The sequence below is a fragment of the Anopheles moucheti genome, chromosome 2 (assembly GCF_943734755.1).
Source record: "Anopheles moucheti chromosome 2, idAnoMoucSN_F20_07, whole genome shotgun sequence".
In the NCBI taxonomy this organism is placed as follows: domain Eukaryota; kingdom Metazoa; phylum Arthropoda; class Insecta; order Diptera; family Culicidae; genus Anopheles; species Anopheles moucheti.
The window spans coordinates 81,826,236-81,851,063 of NC_069140.1; the positions used below are offsets into that span (position 1 = coordinate 81,826,236).

At 46.6% G+C, this 24,828-nt stretch overlaps 1 protein-coding gene across 3 annotated transcripts in view; it reads right to left on the reverse strand.

Moving 5' to 3' along the window:
* LOC128309419 (dystonin) overlaps nt 1-24,828 on the reverse strand; it is a 113,997-nt gene that overhangs the window by 29,840 nt on the left and 59,329 nt on the right. For all 3 annotated transcript variants that reach the window (XM_053045799.1, XM_053045800.1, XM_053045801.1), the window contains 2 exons: nt 24,018-24,648; nt 23,807-23,942 (listed from right to left, as the gene is read on the reverse strand). In XM_053045799.1, the coding sequence (XP_052901759.1) occupies nt 23,807-23,942; nt 24,018-24,648 (767 nt within the window). The remainder of the gene's footprint in view (nt 1-23,806; nt 23,943-24,017; nt 24,649-24,828) is intronic.

Genomic DNA, 24,828 nt, shown 5'->3' on the forward strand with positions numbered 1-24,828 from the left:
TAGGACCCTTGCCAATCGGTGACTCCTGGAGTAGGTTATCAATCGATTCCTTGCGCTCCAAGATTTTGCCCGTAATTGGACGATTAATTGTCACCAGCAGACCCTTGCCGAAAGCCACATCAAAGTTGTACGCACGATCGTTCTTGCGGTCGAGTACTTTACCCTTATCCACGTCTATATCGGCGTGATCCATAGCTGCCCTCAAGGGCTTATCCTGTCCAGTCACCGCGTCCTTGTACACGGTCGTCTCAAAGTCGAGCAAACCGGCGTCAAGCGCTTCCTGCAGATTCAACAAATCGTCCGAGCTCGGATCCACAAATCCACCGGCATCGGCTCTGTACAGACCCATCTTGATGGCTTTCTCTAGCGACAGTAGCTTCTGGTTTGTTACTATTAAACCCCTCCGACGAGCTTCCTGCAGGTCGATCTTCCCATCCGAGAGTATATACGTTCCTGCCTGGGCATCTATAACGCCCTGTTCGATCGCTTCGTCCAAACGCACGTATCGGCCCGTTTTCGCGAGCTTCACTATCGACGCTGCTGGACTAACGATATCCTCCGCGCAAGCTTCTTCTAGCGATATCTGCCTACCGGTAATCGGATGAAGAATCTGTCCAGTCTGGGGACGGTAAAAGCCCATGGCAAGCGTTTCGTAAAGGCCAAAGCCGGCACTTTCAATGTCCACGATCAACCCTAGTGCGAGCGCTTCACTCAGCGGGATAAACACCTCACTGCCCGGTTCCCGGAACACACCTTCCCGGCGATCAATTAACTTCGCCCGACACGCTTCGAACAGGTTGAGCATGGTTTCGTCACGCTCGTTAAAGTAGCAGGGAAGCTGCGGGTTGATGATAAACTTACGCGTTGCTTCCTGCAGCGTTATCTTGCGACCGGTGGACGGCTCTATAAACTTGCCCGTCTTGTCGTCGTAGATGCCCTGATGGATCGCGCGTTGCAGGCTTACCGGTGCCTTCCGATCGTACAGCAAACCGATGTCGAATGCGTGCTTTAGCGTTATCCAACCCTCCCCGTGTTGTACTTTCGAGTTTTCCCCATCGATAAACTGTGTTGCGATGGCTTCGTTCAGATCCAAATCCTTATAGTACCCGGTGGTCGAATCACGCACCTGCACCGAGTGCGGATCGATCAGTTTTCCCGCGATCGCTTGGTCTAGTGTGAGCTTTTTACCCGTCTTCGGTTCGACAAATTTCCCATTGCCCTCCCGATAGATACCCTTGAGCACGGCCTCACTGAGTCCGATCGGTTTGCGGACCTCAACCAGCAAACCGCGGTCAAACGCTTCGCGGAAATCGATCCGCACTCCTTCGTCGTCACGTATCGTTCCGCGACGTACGTCCACGGTGCCGTTCTCGATCGCAAGCTCGAACGGTACAATTTTCCCACCGACGGTCACGATCGTCGACTCCGGGTCTAATAAACCACGGCGTATCGCTCGCTCCGTAGACATCCGCTCCGGTGTAGTGGTACTGCTGAATTGGCCTGACTTGGGATCGTATAGACCGCGGTATACCGCGTCCGGTAGACTGCAGCGTCGCTTCGATGCCACGATCAGTCCCCGATCCATTGCTTCTCCCAGACCCATGCTCAAACCGGATGCCGAATCTACTACCGAACCCGCGCCCGGATCTACCAGCTCACTGCGGATTGCCTCAGCGAGACTGATCACAGTGCCACTCTTTGGATCGCGCACGATTAAATCGTTCGTGGATATTTCACCCTTCGCAATCGCTTGCTCGAGTGTAACAGGAGTGGTGGCATCTTCCAACAACAATTTTCCTGTCGCAGCATCGTAAAAGCCACGCAACAGTGCATCTGCTAGAGAGATCGGTTTCTTGTTGCTAAGCACGTAACCCTTCTGGTAGGCACGGTCCAGCGTGAGCTCTGGCCGTGTTAAAACGCCTCTGACATCATCAACCAAACCACTGGCAATAGCATCCCGACATTTCACCACACTTTCACGGGACTCGTCTCGAATAAGCACACTGTCGATCTCCACCAGCTCGGTGTTGATCGCATCCTTCAGGTTGCTTTCGTCCCCGTTTGCCGGGTTGAGAATTTTACCAGTTGCCGGATTGTAGAACTCGCGGCTTAGCACATCAATCAAGCTGTGCGTTACGTGCTTGGTGTCCATCAGGTTCTTTTCCACCGCCACGTCTAGTGGTACAAGCTCATCGGTGGCAGTGTCCTTTAGCTTGCCCGACTCGGCATCGATCAGTTTCTTGTCTAGCGCATCCTGCAACGGCACAAGCGTATTCTCCTTTGTATCCTTAACGTTGGAGATCTTCGGATCAACAATACCCTTGTCCACGGATTGCTGTACATCGACCATCTCCTCTGTGATCGTGTCGAGTATCAGACCGGACTCGGGATTGTACAAACCCTTGAGCACCGCTGCCTCCAAGGATATTGGTTTTCGCTTACCCTCAAGCATGTAACCCTTAACGTACGCTTCGTTCAGATCGATCTCTTCCTGCGTGTCTTTGTTGAACAGTACGCCAAGCTTCAGGTCGATGATGCCCTTTTCAATTGCTACCGCTAGCGGTACGATCTGTCCATCTGTAGGATCTCTCACAGATAACGAGTCGTTGTCAATGAATCCAGCACGCAACGCTTCTGCGATAGGTATACTCTCATTGTTTTGTATGAACTCACCCGTCTGCGGGTTTATCTGACCAGCGTCAATTACCTCCGCCAGCGTTGGGGACAGATCTTCATCGCCCGCTGGTTCACGCTGCACAATCCAACCACGGCGGCAACATTCGACAAACTTCACCTTCTTGCCCGTCTTATTGTCGAGCATGTGACCTGTGTGCTTGTCGATCAGATGCTTCTTCAAGGCCACATCCAACCGCTCAAAGCGATTTCTTCCGAGATCCTTCACAAATATCGTACTCGCATCGATTAACGCGCCCGCATTGTAGATGAAGTCACGGAACGATACAGGCTCTCCGGTGGTCGGGTCGAGGAAGTAACCCTTCTCTACATCATACACACCCAACTCACCAAGACGCTGTTCGGTAAGTGTGGCGTCCAGCACAAGCGTATCGTCACCTTCTTCACCTTCCACGAACGAAATGCGTTCCTTGGAAAGGACATCGACCACATCGTAAATGCGCACGTTCCCTTTATTCAAACCCTCCTCCACGGTGTAAGGCATCAGCTTGTCGTCTACCATGATGCGGCAGTGCTTGGGATCAATCTTACCCTGCGAAATCGCTTCACCTAAAGTCATTCGTTCTGGGCGCTCTGCTGGACGATCAACGAACGTGACATGACGCTCAGAAGCTTCCGCACCAGAAGTAGAAACTTCATCTCCAGTAGCTGGTTGCTTATCGGACTTCAGTGCATCTACCACTGCTTTTCCAGCGAGCAGAGGCGCACCTACGACAGCCATCAGCCCTAGCTTTGCTACATCCATTATTTTACTACCGGCACCACTGGTTGAAGATGCGTCAGTAGTATTAGGAGCTTCATTAATCTGCTGACTGTTGAACGGTACATCCGTCATTGAGCGTGAAACAGCTTCTCCCATCGAAACACCGGTTGGCACATTGGAGGAATTAGCTATCACAGTATTCGCAATTTCTGAACTACTCTTGGGTTGATCCGACGTACTATTTGATCCTCGCACATTCTCTGAAGGACTTGTGCTTGGTGCTTGATGCGGAGAGCTCTGCCGATCGTCTTTTTCCAATGTTTTCGATGCTACTTCATCTACAATCTCACCGTCAGCTCTTACCGGAGCGTCGGTAACTGATGTGAGTATATCCCCTTCGATGTTAGCAACAGGGGCCTCAATCTTTGAACCAATATCCTTCTCCATTGGGGGAACGACAGGTGCCGTTGTAGGTTGCTGCATAGGAATTGTTTCATCTACTATATCAGTGGACTTTTTGGCATCCTCGACATACACCTGCTGTTTCGGTGTTTGTTGCGATTTTGCAAGCGAATCGCCTGGGTGTGTAGCTTGAGCGAGTTTATTCGAAGTTGCTTCTACCAAAACAGTAGCCGAAGCTTCATCTTCCAGCACTTGTGGCATTTGAGCAACTAGAGAGGCGGATTTTTCTGATTCTAAAAATTGGCCTAATTTGTCTTTTTCTGCTTTCAGTTCTTTCTTTTCTCCTAGCAGTTGGTCTTCCGCGCTTGGAGTTACATTGATATGCTCTTCTGATTGAATAGTCTTCGATGGAGCCATATCTACATCCTGAACAACCGATTGTTCGTTGTTCTTATTGAGTGGATCGAAAACGGCTAACGCCTCTGGCGCTTTCTCCGTTACGAGCTCAACGTCAACTTTAAAGGTACTATCTGACTTATGGGGCTGAGTTCTTTGGCTTACGCCAGGCTCTGCAATCGTGTCCGTTGCGAGATTGACAAATGGAACCGTTGGTTCCTCTATATTTCCTACAACTTCAAATCCTGCAGCACTAGCCGGATCATCCTTTCTCTTTTTCTCGAAAGCTTTCTTTACCGCGCCGGCTATGGCCATACCGCCAAGTACCGGGGCACCAACGACCGCCATAAGTCCAAGTTTTGCAGCATCCTTGATATTGTTTCCAATATTGCTTCCACTGCTTGGAGCGTTCGAACTGGTCGCCACGGACGAAGGTGCAATAGGTCCAGTGTCTTTACGTTCTAGCATCTCAGCAACGAAAGGCTGTGGCACTGGTTTCGTTTCACTAAGTGCCTGCTTTTTGGGCGAATCGGAAGGTGTGCTTTCGGACACTTCCAATTTTCCGATGGCTTTGTGTGACATTTCTGGGGATCGATTGAGCGTTTCCTCGCTTGAAGAGTGCGATCCAATGAAACCACGATCGACGGCGACTGAAATTGACATCACTTCACCAGTAGTGGGATGGATAAAGGTACCTTTCGTTACATCTAACAGTCCGCGAAGTAAAGCCTCATTCAGCCCAATTTTTACCTCTTGCTGCATGTGTTCTTCACGCGTTTCTTCGGGCTTTGATATGATACCCTGCTTGTATGCCTCTTCAACAGACATGATTGCTCCGGTTTGCAAATCTTGCACCTCATTAACAGAGATCAACGCATAGCCGGACTGAATTTCAACCGTCTTTGTCGTGATGGTATGGAATGCTGCCACTGTTTCCTGTACGGATGTAACGGCATGGTTCGCTTGCAGATTTTGAATCAACTTTGGCAGAGGTTTAACGATCAGTTTACCCGAATCGATTGCTTCCCGCAGAGGTATATCTACAACATCAGTCGTACCCTTGAGCGGTGCTCTAAACGTGCATTTAGTCGTATCAATTCGGCCTTGATCGATGGCGGCCAAGAGTGGTACTCCATCCACGTCCGGTGTGTAAGGAGTAGCCATGATGAAATCATTTTTCAACGCTACCTCCAATGCCATCGGTACGCGTGATATTGGATGCGTAACTTCTTTCTTCTCGATGTCTAGCAAACCACGTTCAACAACAACCGGCAGCGACATTCCGATCGGAGGTATCTTAGACTCGTAGTTCGTAGTGTGACACAGTCCTTGATCGATAGCATCAGCAATTTTCATGTCACCAGCCAGTGTGCACCGATCCTCATTAATCAAACCGGCACTGATCGCTTGCTCCAGAGGCATCGAACGCTCATTGATTGTTACTTCAGCGAGAGGATCGACAATTTCACACAACAACGCTTCACGAAGCGTTAGCAATTGTCCAGATTCGGGATGGTATATTCTAGAGTCGGACGGATTCAGTAGACCCTGTGTCTCCAGAGCTGGCAAACTGAGACAACGGGCGATAGGAATAAAGATCATGTTTGTTCCGTGCAAATCAAGCATACCTCTCTGTATCGCTTGATTCAAATTCAGCACATGGCCCCTTTGAGGATCGACAATTCGACCACTCTCGCCATCCAGCAGCCCAGTTTTCAAAACATCGGCAAGCGTAGTGGTAGCATTCGCAAAGAGTGTTGGGTCTTCTAACCTCTTTGCCGTTTCTTGATCAATTATGCCCTGCTCGGCGGCATCCTTCGGTCGAAGAACACATTTGCGCATCTTTTGCAATTTTCTCGGCACCTCTTCGTAGTCTTGTGGGCCAGCCTTTGTGACCACCGTCGTGATACCTTCAGAAGACCGTCTGCTCTCAACGCTCAGCTTCTTCTTCAGCAACGCAGCCCGCTCGGGGCTTGGCAACTGGCTGCGTGTAATTAACCCTCTTTCATAGGCTAACTCTATGGGCATTTCCTCACCCGTAATCGGATCGGTAAACAATTTCAGTGAGTCTAGCGCGCCTGCGGCTGCAACTAATGGAGCACCCGCTACCAACAGTATACCGTTCCGGATCGCTTCGATCATACTAATCGGCCCATTGGCAGTGCGTATTTCACCCGTCTGTTCATCGATAAGGCCACGCTGTATTGCATCCGCAATAGATAGTTTCTCTCCATTTGCATTGCTAGGGTCAACTAGCTGTACCAAACTGGGATCGATTTTGCCACTTGCCACCGCACCCACTATGCTATCCGAGCGTCCCGTTTCGGCGAATATTACCAGCGCCGTACTGGGATCGTAAATAATGCCCGGCGCGAGTTGAAGCGGTTCCGGACTCAGCAGTTCCGGAGTGGGAACAATCTTCACCTCGACCATGCTAGCATTTTTCGCCGAAGAGGTGGAAATTTCCACTCGATCCGGTTGCCCCGTTTGCTTCGTGATCTGTATCGTACGGTTATCGGACCCATCGGAAACCGTCGACGAACCAGGTAGGCACTGTTCAAAGATGATGTACTCCTGGTCTATTGCTTGCCGCATCGTTAGCGGCTCGGCGCCCTTACGCATAGAATATCGTCCCACGGGATCGAGTATCTTCTTGTCCAGCGCTCTATCGATGGTAACGCGACGCTCTGGATTTTTCGGATCGGACACAAATGCCGACTGCCGATTAATGATTTGTAACTTTATGCACTCCTCGAAGCTAACCATTCGATCTGTTCCAGGGATAACAAGCAACCCCGTATCCGGATTCAGCAAGTGACGATCAATTGCTTCGTTTAGCGGCCAGCCATTGGCAGGCAGCTCAAACGTTTGCTTCTCAGCATCTGCCCGTTCAAGATATTCGGTCGTAATGTTAAGACTACGACTGTTTGCACCCTTTATTACCCGCGTTTCAAACTGAACCATCGGAATACCACCTGCGGCAGTAGCTTCCGCGTTGTTGGGCACTGCTTCCGTATCCGGTAGCAGCAACCCATGATTCAGTGCTTGCTGAATTGAGTAAAGATTACCCGTTGCTGGATCGCGATAGGTACGCGTCTGCTCGTCAATCAAACCCTGTCGTACGGCTTCCGTAAACGAAAGCAATACCTGCGGTTGGCTTTCCGGTGTCTCCCCTGTGTGCGTTATAGTGACGTATCGCTTGATCGTCTTGGTAACGGTTTCGGTCGTGAGCGTAATATTGAGCAAACTGATCAAGAGCAATGCTCCTTCCGGTGTGATAAACTTCTGCTCGATTGCCGGTTCGAGTGGAAGAACTCGTCGGGCAGCGTCATGCAGATAGCCCGTTTTTGGATCGATATGATCCCGGCACACTAGTTCCAGTAACGTTAGTTCCCTTCCGGGGGTAGCCACATCCTGTACACCTATTGCACGGTTAAACATCTCGTATACCTCGGGCCTTACCAGCCCTTGACCCACCGCTTCGTCTAGCGTTATTAAAACACCCTTACCACTATCTAACATAAACTGCCCATCCCGCTTGCGCAACACATTCTTGGCGAGTGCCAAATTGAACGATACGAACTCGCCGCTGTGTGGATCCTTAAATCCGTGAATGTTGAAAATTGATCGTATCGAAACGGATGATATAAGACCCCGATCAACCGCTTCCGGAATGGTCATCAGTTCACCTGTTTCGTAATGTTTGTAGCGATTCTCGAACGGAAGTATTATCGCCTGATCCATTGCCTCGGCCAGCGTGAGCAGTTCTGCTCCGCTCGATTTAAACACCGACCGTACATGTTCCCCATCGAGTACACCCAAACTGATCGCCCCGGGAATGTTGACGCGATCGCGACGCGTTGGCGACGCGATACGCTCGTTCTGATCGTACAGCTGCAGATCGCACACGTCCTTTAGCGTGAGCGGTTTGCCGATCAGTTGCCGTTGCCGGGCTTCGGCAAACGTTAGCTTCTCCTTCGTCTGCGGGTTCATGTAGCGACCCGTGCGCGCATTAATGATGCCCTGCTCCAGTGCCTGTGCTACCGTTACCTTGGTGTCATGCTTCGTGTCCACTATTTCGCGCACGTGCGGATCGATCAGCTGCCGCTCGATGGCCGAGTCCAGGCGGAACGTATCGCCAGTGTTACGGTCCGTCACCCAGCCACCGGTATCGACCAAACCCTGCGCCAGCGCATCGGCCAGACAGAGTGTGTGTGGTGCTATCTTGATCGCTTCGCTCCTAACCAAATACCCGCACTCGTACGCTTCAGCCAGCGAAAGCTCCCGGCCCGACGGCGTACGGTATAGCCCACCGCCGCCGGCCGTCGCATCCACCAGGCCCTGCTTGATTGCATCGACAATACTTTTTGCTTCCTTAGTGTTATACTTTACAGCGCGCTGCTGCGACGATGAGGAGGAGGACGCCGCCGCCGCAGCACCACCACTACCACCACCGCCACCATCATCGATCGCTGTTCTACTGTAGCTGCTGCCGCTACGGTGCTGCTCGTTGATGCCTTCGGTCGTTACCTTTATGCGCTTCTCCGTACTCTCGTACGATCCACCGTTCTCGGCCTCGAGAATCTCTTTCTGGATCACCTCCAGCAGGCTCATCGGCCGTCCATCCCGATCGACCGCCGCTCCCGGTCGCAATAGCTTTCCCACCAGCTCCGAATCGATCAGTTTCCGCAGTGCGGCTTCCTCCAGGCTGATGCGCTCACCGGTTGTGCTTACATTGAGCAGCCCGCTGCGTACGTCCAGCACACGCATCCGGATCGCCTCACCGACCGTTAACGTCCGACCGGTGGTCGGATCGATTATACCGGGCGTGTTCAGTATGTTATCGCCACCGATTTCGTCCTCGTCGGGACCATTGTTCGTACCGACCGCTTCGCTCGTGCGCTGAATTCGCTTCAGGCTGCGAATCTCCGTGAACTGCACCGAGGAAGCACCGTTGGTCGGGTAGCTGCCATCGGTGGGCTTTGCTTTCAGGGGCGATCCGTTTTCGCGCGGCTGCGACGCAGTCGTCGGCATGCCAACACCATTGTTATCGATGGTATCGTAGATCAGTTTGTTGTTCGTGATCTTCGTTATCCTGGGAAAGACAGAATAATAACATCAGCACAGCTTTCCAATCAAATCAAATATCTGTAACTTGATACTTACTGCGAAGTGCTATATGTTGAGGTGTAAATGTCCTCCTCGACCTCCTGGTGGCCCTCAGTGCCATTGTTTGTCGGGCGACCGAGATTGAACTCGACCCGATAGGTTCGAAGCGGTTTTTGAAGGCTTTCTGCGTAGCGCTGCATCCGTACGAAAGAAAATACATAACAAATTGTTATTAATAATTTATAAAGTTATAATGGGAAAAAACATGTACAGTAAGCAGCAAGTAGTAAGTTTCTTTAAAATCAATAATTGCTTTACCCGAAATTCGTACGAGAAGTCATACTCGTAAATATGTTCATCGATCTCTCGTAAACGTTTCGTCAGGCTTGACGTGGATGATGCGGACGATGTGGTGGTAGTGGTGGCGGACACAACAGATGCATTGCTGAAGATACCGGAATCTTTCCGTTTGGTTCGGGATTTGGATTTTTTCCCCGTTTTATTATGCTGTTGGTGGCTCATTTTCTTTGCATTTATTGCACGCTCAGTATGAAACCTTTTAACTCACTCTCTCTCGCTCTCTCTCTCTATCTATCCCACGGTGGGAAAATTGTATTCCTTGTATTTTACGCAACGACGTGCACGTTTTCATTCATTAAATCAATCACTAAACGCTCTATTGTACAATAAATTAGAATGTAAGTCTCGATTCAACAGGACTGTGGGCATGATGTTCCCCTCTCGTACGGGGAGGTGTGTAATGTTCCGTCAGAAGCTACAAATCCACCGCGCAAGTGGCCACAAATTCATCCATGCATGTGCATAATCGCCACCATATATCGCGCAACCAATCAAACACGCCAACATCTAAATGGCATTTTAGCACGCCAACGTAAATGAAGCATTTCGTTGCGTTGAAATTGAAAATGGCATAACTAATTTAAACTCAGATAGCGCCACACACGCGGAGCGGCAATTGTTTAAAGTGTAGTTTGTGTGGTAAATTAATTAATTTCTTTTAGTTATAAAACCACTGCGACCCTCAGGCGGTCATAAACTAAATGCTAAAACTTAGCCCTTAAAAGCCGCTTGCTAATGCAGCAATCAAATTTTACGAAAACGGTTATACAATAAAAACAAAACCAATATTGAATGAAAACAACATTGCTCGATGCACATAAAAATACGTCAAACGCCATGCAATCCCGCACTCGCAGTCGCATTTTCTTTTTTTGAAAACAAAAAAACGCGAGTTTATTTTAGGGGGAAGCCACGTTGCCAGCGAAAGTGAAAATATACACCAAACGCAAATACACACGCTTTATTCATCGCCTGACAAAAAAGAGGGTGGTGGCAGCCACATCATCCATGTCCCTCTTTTACCCCGTTGGAGTGCGAGGAAAAAAAATACACACACCCAAATGATGAAGTAATGAAACCATTTTCGCAACCATTACATAATCGTGACGAAAATATTAAACGGTGCGAAAGCATGCGGATAAAATAAATGTTCTGCCGGCACCATCATCGAACGCTGCTGCAGACATTTTCCATTACGCACGGTCAACTGTACGTCAACGACTGGGCGCCTCCATTCTTTGTTTTGCCAAGCAAATCTCGCGATTCCATATGCTTCCTTGGATCCGTTTTGATACACGACAGACATCGTTTCGAAAGTGCTCTTCAGTGTTCAGTGCAACCAATGGAATGGGGCCGCCCACTTGCCGATATTATATCGATTCGTTTATTTGCGGACAAATAATCAATGCCTTCCCACAGACACTTTAAGCAATCTTCTCGCGGACGGTTAATGGGGTTGTGCGTAAATCACAAATCTGCACTTGCTTGAACGGCGTCTGGTGCTTTTCCATAGATTTTCACTGCAACCAACAGCTGCAGTCAATGCACTTATTGCACTTTGATACATCCGCAAACCCCTAAGAGGGCGTTCCACTTCAAATCCAATATAGGACCACGGCTAATGCTTTTCTCGCATCCGTGAGCCGTACGCCCGTACGATGACTGGCTCGATTTGCTCCGGTTCCGGTTTACACGTCGGCATGTGACATGTGGCGTTGCCGATGTCACATTCCGCCGGTAAAAACAGACCAGCGCTTTGCGCTTTGACAGTTCAACACACGAACACCAAAGCAAACGGAACAGCAGTTGCGCCCCGCGAGTGCAAAGAAATCTCTCTTTAATAAAATAAGGGCTTTTATTTTTCTTCGCTTGTTGTGACACAATGGAATTAAAACACACTTCGTGCTCGTGAGTTCCGGAAAAGAGAACAGGCGTATCGGGTGACCCAAATTTAGAGCAATATTGCGATAACGCTCATCATGTTCTCATCGCTGATAGTTGAGCGAAGAGGGTATCATCAGCTGTTAAAGTGAGTTCTGAAAGGGTATGAAGCGTTTCTTCAAGCAAAACTACATTCAAAAATGCTGCAATATAGGCAAATGCAAGGAATATAGCATTTTAAAGTGATGTGAGTGATGATGAGACGAAATTTTGAACTTAGAACTCAATATCGACATGAAAAATCGCTTTTTTATATTTGTGCTTTGGACCAGAAGCTTTATAAATTCGCAATCTTCAAGGAATTTCAAGGTATTTTTTTCTTGTTTGAAAAAAAATCAATCATCTTCTATTCATCCGCTCATTTTATGAAGGACAGCTCTCGTACGGAAATACTTTCCCTATGTTCTGACACGAACTTTAATCACAACACTCACAAGTTACTCACTTTCACTACCCCCTGTGGCGTCACCTGGCGGTGAAACCTATTTTTAACGTGAACCTAATTCGATCATCATCCACAACCGGCTAGTGACGATGATTTCGATCGTTGTTGTACACTCTCCGTTCACGATCAACGATCGACGCTGAGTGGGCAAAGGTTGAACCGTAGTACAAGCGCTACATACATGGCGCCGTTATGTTATGTATCATTGTACGAAAGTCGTCCTCTTTGTGGCATTTTTGGCGCGAAAAAAAAGAGTAACACGCCACCCAGCATGACCTGCCGTGCGGATATGAAGTCATAAACACGTTGCAAATGACAGAGTATACCTTGGGGCACGGCCAGCCAGCCAGCACAACAAAAAGTCCCAAAAACCTGTGGCAATCACCGCCAGCCGTAAGACGATCTCGTGAGAATGTGAGAGCATTTTACGGTTAGGCGCGTTGGCTGACCTCGCCGAAGGGCATCCCATAAACAACCGTGACCGATCGCAGACATTGCATGGTTACCGGGACGTGAAGCCGATAGCCGCTTGGCGAATGCGTCATCACTTGCGGAGGGGTCTCCTCGAGAGCAAGGTCTAAAACGATCGCACACGTACAGCGATGGGTCTTCAGGTTCCTCCTTAACGGACGTTGAAATTTACACAACCGAAACCACTCCACAACTCGAAATGTGATACTTCGGACCAAGATGGCTGTGTAACATCCCCTTTCGGAGGTAAGCAACACTCTGCTCGATGCACAGCGCTCCCCCCAAAAGCAACAATAAAACGCACCAAAGTAAAGTAAAAGCAGAGCCATAACAACCAGACGGAACAGTGAGCGGGCCCGGCGTACTCGTTCAAGTCCGGGTGTGTGTTTCCGTGATAATTGAAATAGCACACAAGCCACCATGTTAGGGGGGTCGTCATATACCGGACCGGAATTGTAGCAAAGCGAAAAGGCAACAGCGCAGCGCCATCGGCATGAAGAGGAGAACGCTGTTAATCCAATTTGTTCTTACGCTTCGCTGACAGTCGCGTTACCGTAGAACGCGAAAAAAATAGGCTGCCGAACAATGTCGGTACGATCGGTGTAAACAAGACAAGAGGCTTTTTTGTGTTTATGGCGGCTTTTTTCCTACATTTTGCTGTACACCGTCGTGTGCGTGTGTAGTAGTAGTCGGCAGAATATTTTCGACTCGACTTTAGCATACCAATGAGGGGGTGTTGTGCCAATCTAAGGCTACAAGCATAATTCCAAGCGGATCTCTTCGTGCAGTAATCTCATGACCATAACCTCAATACGACGACGGAAGATCCACGGAACTCCTGGAACGCTTTATGGCCACTAGACAAACAATCGATCATTGTAATACGCCGACAATAGCTGGGGTTACCGGTGTCAAAGAATCACTTTAATCGTTTGTACGCTGTTTGCGTTTATTATGATTATCATTTTGCGAAATGAATAGACCTTGCGGGGCGTTCTCCTGACCCCATTTGCCGAAGAGTCGGCGGTAACACCGTTTTATCGCCTCAGACGACCCTTTCGTCGAAGAAAGATTATCAGATATCAAAAAGAGGGAAACGATACTGTCACCTTTTTGAAGCAGATGGAGTCATTTTTAATTTGCACTGCACGTGCAACGTTACAAATGACAATGAGATCAGCATTTGTGAGTTATCATCATCATCAACAGCTGCTTCTTCCCGTAGAGACAACACTACGATCGGGCTCGTTAGAACGCGCGAAACAGTGTATTTCCCAGTCGTTATCTCATCAGTGACTACACTCATTAATGCTAAACAGAAAAAATCACAAACTCCAAGCTAAAATTAATCACAAAACTGGAACTCCTCTCACACATTTCACGCTGTGCGTCTTTATAGCTACACTTCACCAGAGTTCCATGTGCTATAATGATCAGAATATGCGCGCGGCTACAAATCTGGGGCCCTATTCTTTATCAGCACCCATTCCGAGCTCCCATGAGCTCATCCCCTTCGATAGCGTACGACACATACACGCATGAACGAGAGGAGCCTGCTAATGCAAGCGTAGCGTGCAATAATTGGCATAAATGGTCAACTTGCCCGGGCCACTCCACACGATTTGTTTACATTCCGCGCGATGTCTTGTTGCGGTTGGGCAAGATTGTCGAGCCGCTGTTGTGTCCAATCTTATCAACGAGCGTGACTCCTTCGTTCCCCTTTGCGGTTTATTGGTTTCGAGACTTACTCTGTTGCTTGCTTTATGAGTGATCTTTAATATCACAAAAACATATCGAATCGTAAAGATACAGTTTTGGGGTCTAATTACATAAAGATCTTTATTGTAAACCGAGCTGTGTGTGAAGTTTGTAAGACATCGAATAACGTCAAGCTAGTCTTGGTGGAAGACTCATTTCGTTTGTTTGTTGTAGTGTGTGAGTTATTGCCTCCTAGTCAGTAAAATAAAACACTAAACTTCATAGGAGACGATAACGCCGAGCGTAGCCGTCGTTGAGAAATATTACTTTTTTCACTTTACGACCTTACTGATAGTGTGACACAAAAGACGTAACGAGCTATTTTAAGCAACGGAACATCACTGCTCACAGCTATGGATAAACATTTGCTTTAAACCAACTGTTCAATGTGGTACATGTCCAATAAACGCTATATTTCTTACTTTCAATAAGTGTGGTTTAGTAAGTAACATCCAAACCACGAATCTTTACTCCCAAAAGCTGCTTCCTTGCATTCTTGCTTAACTGATCTAGCGTCATATTATGGTTGCTGCAAAGATTTCTCATACAGCTAGAATTTCATTCTCGGCACATTTTTTCCCATCCCACCTTGCGTGTCCTCCAATCGGCTAAAGCCAAAAAATACCACAACCCCGAACAAACGACAGCACACAGACAGACGAGGAAGGTTGAGTTTAATATGTTGTCGCCTTTCAAAATTGTCTACCATATATACAAATCGGGCTTCTTTGTCGTACTGGTTGCGCTATTCTTTATCATTCTCATGCGATATTAGAGATCCATCCTGTCAAACCGGGTGGGCAGGCACCACCCCACAATGCTGGGAGATCAGAACCGGGGCCGGGCTTATGCAGATGTTTGATGCTTGATTAATTTATGATCATGCCTGTTGACCAACGCAGTGTCCCATTGTGTGCGAAAGGTCACCGCAAAAGGAGACGAAAAAGACTGATTGGATCACAACAGCTAAGCAGGGAAGAATGATGAAAGAATGCAAACAAAAACTAAATAAAAGCGAAATAAAAACGCAAGATTTGCAAGAAACATTGTCCATTCGGTATCGCTCACGGTCAACTTGATCATGTGATCGATAGATCAGCTTAAAATTCGTCAACTATCCTCTACTATGATGCAAAATACAAACAGTTTGCTGATCAATTAGACAACTTAAGCTCAACGAGCGAATAATTTCATCCAAGGTAAAGCATGGATCAATATTGAAAGTGATGAGCCTGACGCCATTCAAACACGTTCTAGAAATAATATTTTCCCACCGGTTACAAAAAACGAATCTTGACACTGACATTAATAAAGTGGCGAAGCATTAAAAAGAGGTGCTAAAACGGAAAAGCACCCCATCAAACGTAACGTCCACATGTGATCATCATGCCGCACATAAGGAGGAAGCTGTGTTTTTTTCTTACACGCGGGTGGATCTGACACCAACGTTGCTTTTCGGTCATGCTTGCGCGCGCGAGCGGGGTGTGGGTTGATTAATTAAGACGTGTAAAATGAAGCAATGCTACATTTCACTGCTACCGATCTATCGTGACCTTGCGCAAGTGTCAAACTTCGCCCTTAGCGGTGTCTCCCTCTCGTTTTTCGCTTGGAGAAGATCCAAAACAGACGGAATAGAAAGCATAAGTTTACCATGCGGATAAGAGCTCCGTCTTCCAAGAATAGCTCATATTTGGGCCATCCAACACAGCGATGCGATGGTGACATAAACAAATACCACCACCCGCCGATCTCAAAGGTCGCTTTAGAACGTGTTTGTGGGGTGCTGTTTGAAATGGTTAAATATGTTCTCCCACTATCATCTCGCGTAACTTCCGTTCCAAATGAGAAAATGGAAATTCATTTCCAACACTCCAATAATCCAGCTGATAACAGCATTAGTTGGGCAGGTTATCGGAAATTTTGAATGCTTGTTGCAAGTTTGACCTTGGTATTAATAATGTGTACGATTGTTTTCGATTTCAATATTCAACCGTGTATGTTGCGATAATGCGCCTGGTGACTTTTGTTGAGTCAAACAAGCACGTACAAGCCCCTCTCTCTTTTCGGGGGGTTTGATTGAAATTGATTGGAGAGTTGGGGGAGCTTTTGACTTTCTTTTCTGTTATTTGCACTGTAATTCATGACCGGAAATATGTAAACGGGGCCATTTATTTGATGGAAAACTAGAATCTCAGGAGATGTTGTCTTTCTAATTTCATGAAAATTTCAGACTCTTTTTAATAAGTAGACTTTCATGAAAGAAAAACATTGACCCTGAATGAGATTTGATGCCGGAGCTGTTTTGTGAAGATCGGCGCCACTATCGTTGGACCATCAAGCAGTTCCAATTTTCCGGTGGAGTACTATAACAAAGACCTTCCATTAATGGGAACATAAAACACATTCTAATACCCAAACTTCCATCTTTGATTATTACAAATTATTATAATGCACATTATTAAATGCTAATATTATAAAATTCATTCTCCCTATTGACTCGAAACGCTATAACGCATCGGCCGTGTTCAACACGATGAAATTTTATTCCAAAACGCACTTTTATTCATCGTTCCCAGGGGGAGGGGTGCCCCCGGAGTTTAGGGGAGTTTTGAACAAAACTTTGTTTACATTCACCCAAAAAGGTTGCAGAAACAGTGTGTGCATTTCTCCCCTTTTCTACCGCTACTGTTGGTACGTGGTGGACGTATACCGCCACAGCTAATACGCTTAATGCACCACACTCTCGTCGGGTGCAACGTACAAAAATACGGCTTACTATCTCTGCTGCACTTCGCCGCACACGTAAGCTGCTTGATGGTGCCGATGGTGCGGGTTGAGAAAAAAAAAACAGCAAAATGAAACTATTTTTGCCCCAATTACTGCTCCTAAGGGGGTAAGTAAGCGGGAGGTTTGATTCTGTTTTTGTACAGAGGCTAGAACTGGTCTGAAAGTATTGATTAGATTTCATGGACACAAACGCGTCCGATATGTAGCCAAATATATTATTTCCGCTGTGTTTTGCTTCTTTACGCAGTCGTACTTCCCCTTATCTTTCGTGGCTGCTGCTAAATGTCTACTTGAGTGGATTATGGCTCAAACAGGGATTAAACTAAAAACAAAACGAACGAATGACTTGTCAAGGGCGATTCTAATCGATTTTGCTAACTCCACACAGGGAGAAATAGGGGTAGGTGTTTGTGTGGCTTCTGACGGGAACATTCCACCTCGATTAAATTTTGATAATGTTGATCGGTTATTGGTATCCACTTTTTTAAAACCACTCCTGTACGACAGTTGATTTTAATCTCCGCTTTTTTTCAAGCTTGTTAAAGCACTTAGCATGGCGAAATTCTCTATCAACGATGCGTTCAATAAACACGTGCCCGTATCGAATCGACTGCATTCGCGCAAACACAAAACAACCGAAACGCATTGCACTCGTTGGAACAAACACTAACACCGCCAGCGTGTGGCGCGGCACACCAAACCGAATTGCGAATATTTGTGCTCGAACACACAGGCCAAACTCGGTCGGCTTGTCGGCGGTCGTCTAGAATCACACTTTTCTTATGCGGCAACGCAACGCTGTAGCACTATTCTCTAGTCGAGGAGATCTAGGTAATTTATTTAAATTCTCTTTTTCTCTTGTGCACAATACGCGAAACAAACCGCCACGCCACCGGTTGGCGACCTTCACCGAAAATATATTCCATTTGGATGAAACGCTACACACCGGGCACACTGGCAGCACACGGAGCGCTACCGGTATCCTCATCACATCACCAAACAACACGCAAGGGGGACAAGCGGGAAGATGACACAACGAGGCCGCTTCTGCTTGTTCGGGTGACTCTAGACATTTGAATAATTTCCTTCGCAAAGGTCTACCACGCCACTCGCTTTATTGATTGCCGAAAAGGATTAAGCCCACGAACAGCATGGCGGCGGCACACCATTATCACAAACTCATCACAGATACGATTTTAGATTTTACCTGTGATCTTCGATCACTGCCCTATGTGTGTGTTATATTCACGATCACGATAATACTTTTTTCTGAACTTTTCTTTACTAACGGAGTAAAAAAAAATCACAAAACACCACTTCTCTCCTAACCGCGCCTTCTAGCTGTTTATGAGCAAAACTGAACCAGAAATAATATTCCGCGAGCGAGAACGCGCGCACGTCCAATCAGTTTCACTATCCCGTCTAAAACTGAATGAACGAAACGGAACGGCGACCACTGAATGATAGTGGTCAGTGTTCGCAACTCGTGAGTGCCCGAGCGGATGTCGATTGGCGAGCACTCGCGAGAGATACACCGATCCGTGCGGATGCGTTCGTACGTGTGCACTAAGCGAAGAGAGTGTGCCACGGCAAACCACCCCTTTTGCTGTACTGTTTCGCTCTCACTATGGGCGTTCGTCATGGTTCGAGTGGACCGACGACTAATGACATCACAGTTACAGTGCCGCCCGGAAAAAAAACCTTGAACAACAAACACAAATCTCCTTGCGAAATTGCCATTTGCAACCATTGAGGGGTGGTTTGAGATGTTTTTTCTTCTCTCTCTCCCTCAAAAACGCCATAAATTCAACGAAAAAAAAGGAGATAAAATTTTATGAATCGCAAATCCACTCAGCAGGAATGTGGCGGGTAAACAAATGGCTTGATGCTTTGCGATTCTTTGCCGATACCGAAGAAGTTCAGAGCGATCGTAGCAGCACCTTCCTTTGGCTGACTGACCGTCCTTCGGCGGCTATATGATGTCATGCCACTATAAATACACTTTATGCTTCGGTGCGCTTTCGAGCAGCTTTTAGAGGGTGTGGGACGATAGCGACACAGTGAGCTTTCGGTACGCACTCTGCAATTATCAAACTTTTGGTTTGATGGTTTTTTCTTCTGCGACTCCCATTCATTCAGGCACATTAGCTGATGGGTGCGCTTTTTTTTCTTCTTCCGATTACTTTACAGATAACGCGTGGAAAGTTATGTTTGCTTCTCATTTTAATTGATTATGTTAAGACTTCCCTAATGTATGATACCTCATTAAATAACTCTTAACAGTGCTTCTACAAATTTGGAACTAACTTTCAGAAATTGAAGTTATACTGTATGGCCTAGCGTCATGCCTGTAGTCAGGTAGCTAGTAACCTTCAAATTAGTATACATGAGCGGACTGAGCAGCTCTAGCAAATTTACGTAACTCCTACACTCAAGGTACGTAGGATTAAACTATAAACTATCGTTACTGACAGTTGGAGGTGAACTCGGGAAGATGTCACACTTTGAAGTCAGTGTCGTCGGAGACTCGTTTCGAGAACTTCCAATAGCGTCATGTTTTATAATAGCCACTACAACCGTCCTTACGAACCCATTTCGTGGTCATGACAGGTGATGACGCAAGGCTCAATAAAATCCAAATTGAAACTCAGCGTAATCGACTTCCGGGCATACATTCTTGCAAAGTCTCCACCTCAATGCACCTGCGTGAACGATCCCACAGTAAGTGTTACCGTGACAATTGCAAAGACAAACATCGAATTTAAGAAGCGAAGACGCCATCAACATACCATTTTAACACTTCACTGACCGCGTATGTCGGGGAAGTGAGCAAAAACAACCGTTCAAAAGCCCGTGATGATGGGGGTTCCATTCAAGAAAAGCGTATCAAAACATTCCTACATCATCCATCTTCTTCTGAGCCTTTGTGTACGGAAGCCACGCGTCGAAAGACAACTGACAGAACGGTAATCGCCTTTCGGAATAGACGATGACGGAATATCGCCCCGACTGGTGCAGTGGTGATCGCTATTTAGGCGTACCAGAATCAAATCGGACAAATGGTGACGCGCGATGATGTCAGCACACCGATGCACAGAAATAAAATCACCCAATCTGGAGCTTTTTTGTTGTTGTTGAAATCATTCAAAACAGGAATTTAGCTTGAAACTCGCACCACGACGATCGACAACAATCACAACAAGGTGGCATACCACACTTGGATTGAATTAGTTCCTTTAGCTGTTTGGTGATCGAATAAAGATTGCTTAACTGAGAAATGGTCAAACACCCTTCAATTATAAAGAATAAGTATCACTAACGATCGTCAACAAACAATTAAATATGACTTTTCGTACGATATTCGGGTATCATGCTGCTACTTTCTGTACATATAGTAAATGCAATACATGAGAACATTATTTTACTTACCAATCCGTCCGCGCCATTCACCTCAATAGCCGTCTTTAGCCGCTGGGTCAGTTGTTCCAGGAGCGTCTCGAAGCGACCGTTGAGCGTGTCGAGCCGCTTCGAGTACACTTCCGTCGCACCGGGATCGGCATTCGCCGGCCGGAGATCCTGCCGAGGAGGCGAAAAGCTGGGCCGCACTTCGCTCAACCAATCGATATAATGGACACATTTACCATCGTAGATCTGCGATACCGTAAGCCCGTATCGTAACAAGGTGTGTGTTTTTTTTTTTGCATAAATGAGATGTTATTTGATTTTGACCGGTTCGTTGATCCGTTGATGAACACCATTGGAAAGTAGTGGACGTACGTTGAAGTGGACGCGCAGTAATCCGAAATGCATTCGGTTTTTTGCCGAACGCAACCAGAATTTTAATTCGATTTGATGTTAGACGATGAGCAGACGTTACCATTTCGCCAACATGTTGCATCGTTGTATCATCGGGGCACAAATGTTACATTTTCGAAGGCGCGCAGGTAAGGTGCGTAAGAAGGTGTGTGTAAATCGTTTATGATGCGTTTTATGTTGTTACGTTGCATAGGTTGTTTAATTGTTTAAAGTGTGTAAAGAGCGTTTTCGTGTTGTTGGAATTGGAGTTATTATAATGATTAGTATTCGCAGTAAGTCGATACGCAATTAAAGATCAGGAATTGGGTGAGGGACGGTGTTCGATTTGTTGATAAGTAGCGAGCACAGTAAATCAAAATAAGTCTAACATTCCCAACGTGTTTGTTCGCCACAAAAATTTGGACGCTCACCACTTATCAACGCGTAACGCTACAGGGGACTCAGAAGGGAAATCGTTCAAAAATGTAAGATAGCACAAGTACAATAGGTGTGGAAGGAATTGGAATCGCAGGTAAGTGGATTTGGTCCCCCCAAACGGTAACGAATCTCACTCTCTGTACCACACGGAAATGGTGCTTCGCTACGGTACCGGTTAGTCAATTCCGAACTTGAAATCATCCGAGTGCGTCAAGTTGTCAATGGGTGCTACTTTTTTGTTTGGATTAATCACAACTACCCGAATTATGTTCCAGTGTGGTCTCAGAGAGCAAAACGAATTGCATTAACAGGATGTAGAACAAGAGCGATCATTTTCAAGAAGTGTTTTTTTCTGGGTTTCTCGCTGTAAAAAGCAAATCTGACTGAGCGGAGCTTTAATAGCAATCGTTTCTCTTCCAGTGCAGCAGGAAGGTAGCGAAACAAAAAAAAAATAAAACGTACCAACACCAGGCGTGGTAGGTAGGTAGAAAGGCGAGGAAGAAGTTGAAGTTGAGTAGATGCAAAATTGTAAAATTTAATAGATTAAGCTTTCCTTAAGCCTAAGGGAAAATGAAGATCGAGTATCACCAATCACCAGCTAGGAGCCTGCATGTGTATCGGAAGCTCGATACAACCCACACACACATTCGTCAGGACACGCACTCGCACATATTCCAAAATACACACACTCACAGCGACGACGCACACAACAAGGAGCTATAGTAACAGCAGCAATGGATTAAGCATATCTCATTTCATACAACCGATTCACACATCGCTTGGAAGGTGAAAAACTTCACGATAAAATGTACAACAACAGGGACACAAACACACAGCGAGACAACTCAACTTCAAAACGAAGAAAAACAAAATTAAATCCTTTTACCCGCAGAAACAGTAAGCTTGGAACGAAACACCGAAATATACCGAGATAGCGACAGGAACAGACGGAGACGTAGAAACATATTCACACATTTTGCTGCCACGGCACCAGCACCAGCGGCAGTTTCTCCACGGGGAAAATATTGCACAGTGCACAGACGACACACAGGAGGAAAGTTTCTTACACTTTTGTAGATTACAACGGGAGTATTGGAGGGAAGTTGTAAAACGATCGAGCGAATGATCTTTCGCTTTGGGAGCAGAGGGACGATGAAAAGGACGAAACCACACAACGCAATGTTTTACGTACCTTAGCTTCACGGATCAAGCGGCCACCGGTGAGATTAACCTGTTCAACCTTCGGAATGCGTTCCACCGTTTCGCCGAGCATCGACTGTTGAACGCATGGCCATCCAAAACCAACCGAAAATCGTTACAACCGGATTGGATACGACACACACGTAAAGGGGCGACGAGAGAGAAGATAGTAATCGTGGCGTGTGGATAGGTGGTGTATTGGTGGTAATTGTTGTTGTTGTTTCGTGGTGATGGTGGTGGTGGTATTGTTGTTGTGGTGGTGGGTTCACGAAGTAGTTTGCGATTGGTTTTTGTTGGTGTGTAAAATTTACGCAGGATTCAAATGGAGGGAAGGAGAAAGATAAATAAATTAATGCATTAGTATGTGGGTTATACACTGGTGGCTAGCAATACGAGCATCGCTAGCCCTTCGTGGGGTGCATCAAGGAAGCTACGGTGAGATATGTCTAGCGTCTACAATATTAACGTATGCTACGTGACAATTACTCTACTGTCTAAGGACTACTACTGTTGTGTTCTATTATACTATGTTGAGCTACGACCGTGTCTTCGGAACATACTGCTCCCCTATACCTCAACCTTTGGATTCTGATAGCAAAAAGATGCATATCGTTATACTGTGTTAAATGCTTATTTCAGATACTAAATCGTATAATGCTTTGTTCCAGCTCATCTGTACGAACAAATGTATACTTTTCCACTGTGACCCTTCTCCATAGGCATGCAATGTGTCGGTTGTTGTTAGTTTTCATTTCTGAGTACTAGTGTTCAATGTTTCCATTGTAAAGAGTACACCCTTCTACTACTGCTAACTATTTCTCATCACTATGGAGTGCAGTTAGTCAATGGTAGTAGTTAAACTTCTTTATACTGCCTGTTCCTTTATGGTAGTTACGTTAACATAGTCTAGCTGGATGTGTATGTTTGTTTGTTGTAAAAGAAACCTGATTATCCTGCTTCTCTCTGTGTTTGACAAAGTGTTTTTTGGTTTGTTTTGTGTGTAAAAGATATACACCACCATTGGCTCTCGATCATTTTGGGTAACGACGATGGATCGCTTCCTTTTTCAGAGGACAGAGTATCTTCCTATCGGAACCGTTTATCACAATTTCGCTTGTATGTATCATTCAATTTGTTGTTTGATTATCATCATCATTACTAAATACCGTATCACGCGATGTCATTTCTGTACAGCTTCCTATACACTCTTGGCCGTTCGATATAATAAACTCTGTGGTTTAGCTATTCAAAGCTACTAAAAACAAAAGGGCACTGCAAAAGGGAATTACTCGTTAGCTGGTACTTACATCGAGCTCTCGCGCGGATGTTGCCGTCGGAAGAGCCTGCAGCTTCTCCGTCTGTTTCTCCACCCAAGTCTCCTCCACGACAATGCTGGTTTGCAGGTTTTTCATCAATCCGATTGCCGTCTCAACGCTGCGCATGCTGTAAAAACGATCGACCGACAATAAAGATATGATTGCTGCATGATTGGTCCTTAATAAAGCAAATTATATTTACCGCTCTGCCAACTGTCCGCAGATGTTGTTCCATCGCGAGTTCAACCGTTCCACGTTGGAGTGTAGGCGTTTCAGATCGCCTAGCACCTTCGTTGGTACGCCCATACGGCCCAGCTGGTCCGCCGAATCATTCATTTTGTCCATTTCAGGCTGCTGGCTTGAAATAGTTTCCTGAATAGCGGTCAACCGTTTGTACACTTCATACAACCCTTCCTGCGTTGATGGAAGCTCTAGCTGGCGTGACAGTTTGCTTTCCAAGTCGGAAATAACCTGCTCGTTGTCTTCCAGACCAGCCAGGGCACCCTCAAGAAGCTTCAATCGATCGCCATGCAGACCCGCTTGCGTGTTCAACTCCTTCCACAGGTCCATCAGATTGTCAAGGCTCTTCTTCAGTGCCGGTGTCTTCAGCGTAATGGTGCGGAACGTTTCCTGCAGATGCTTTAGATCGGGTTCCAGTCCACCAAGGCGACGCTTGTAGTCTTCCAGTATCTGGACTGTATGTTCGAGCGAGTCGAGATCGCGGGGCATCGGTGACAGGATGATATGGTCCAGCTCGCGGGCCATCTCCTCCAGGCGTGTCTTCAGCGAAATGCATTGTTCAGTAAAGATACGGCTTGCCTGTTTACTCTCCTCTGTTGAATACATTGCAAACAACACAACATCACAGCATTAGCAATTTTTCACAGTGACTATTTCTTAAAATACACTAAAATACACTACATAGAGCAAACAAAACATTACCACGAAAAGAACGAAAGCGAAAGACGCCTTTCATTTCCGCAATTTCTATGTAAAAACTCAGCTCTTCAAAC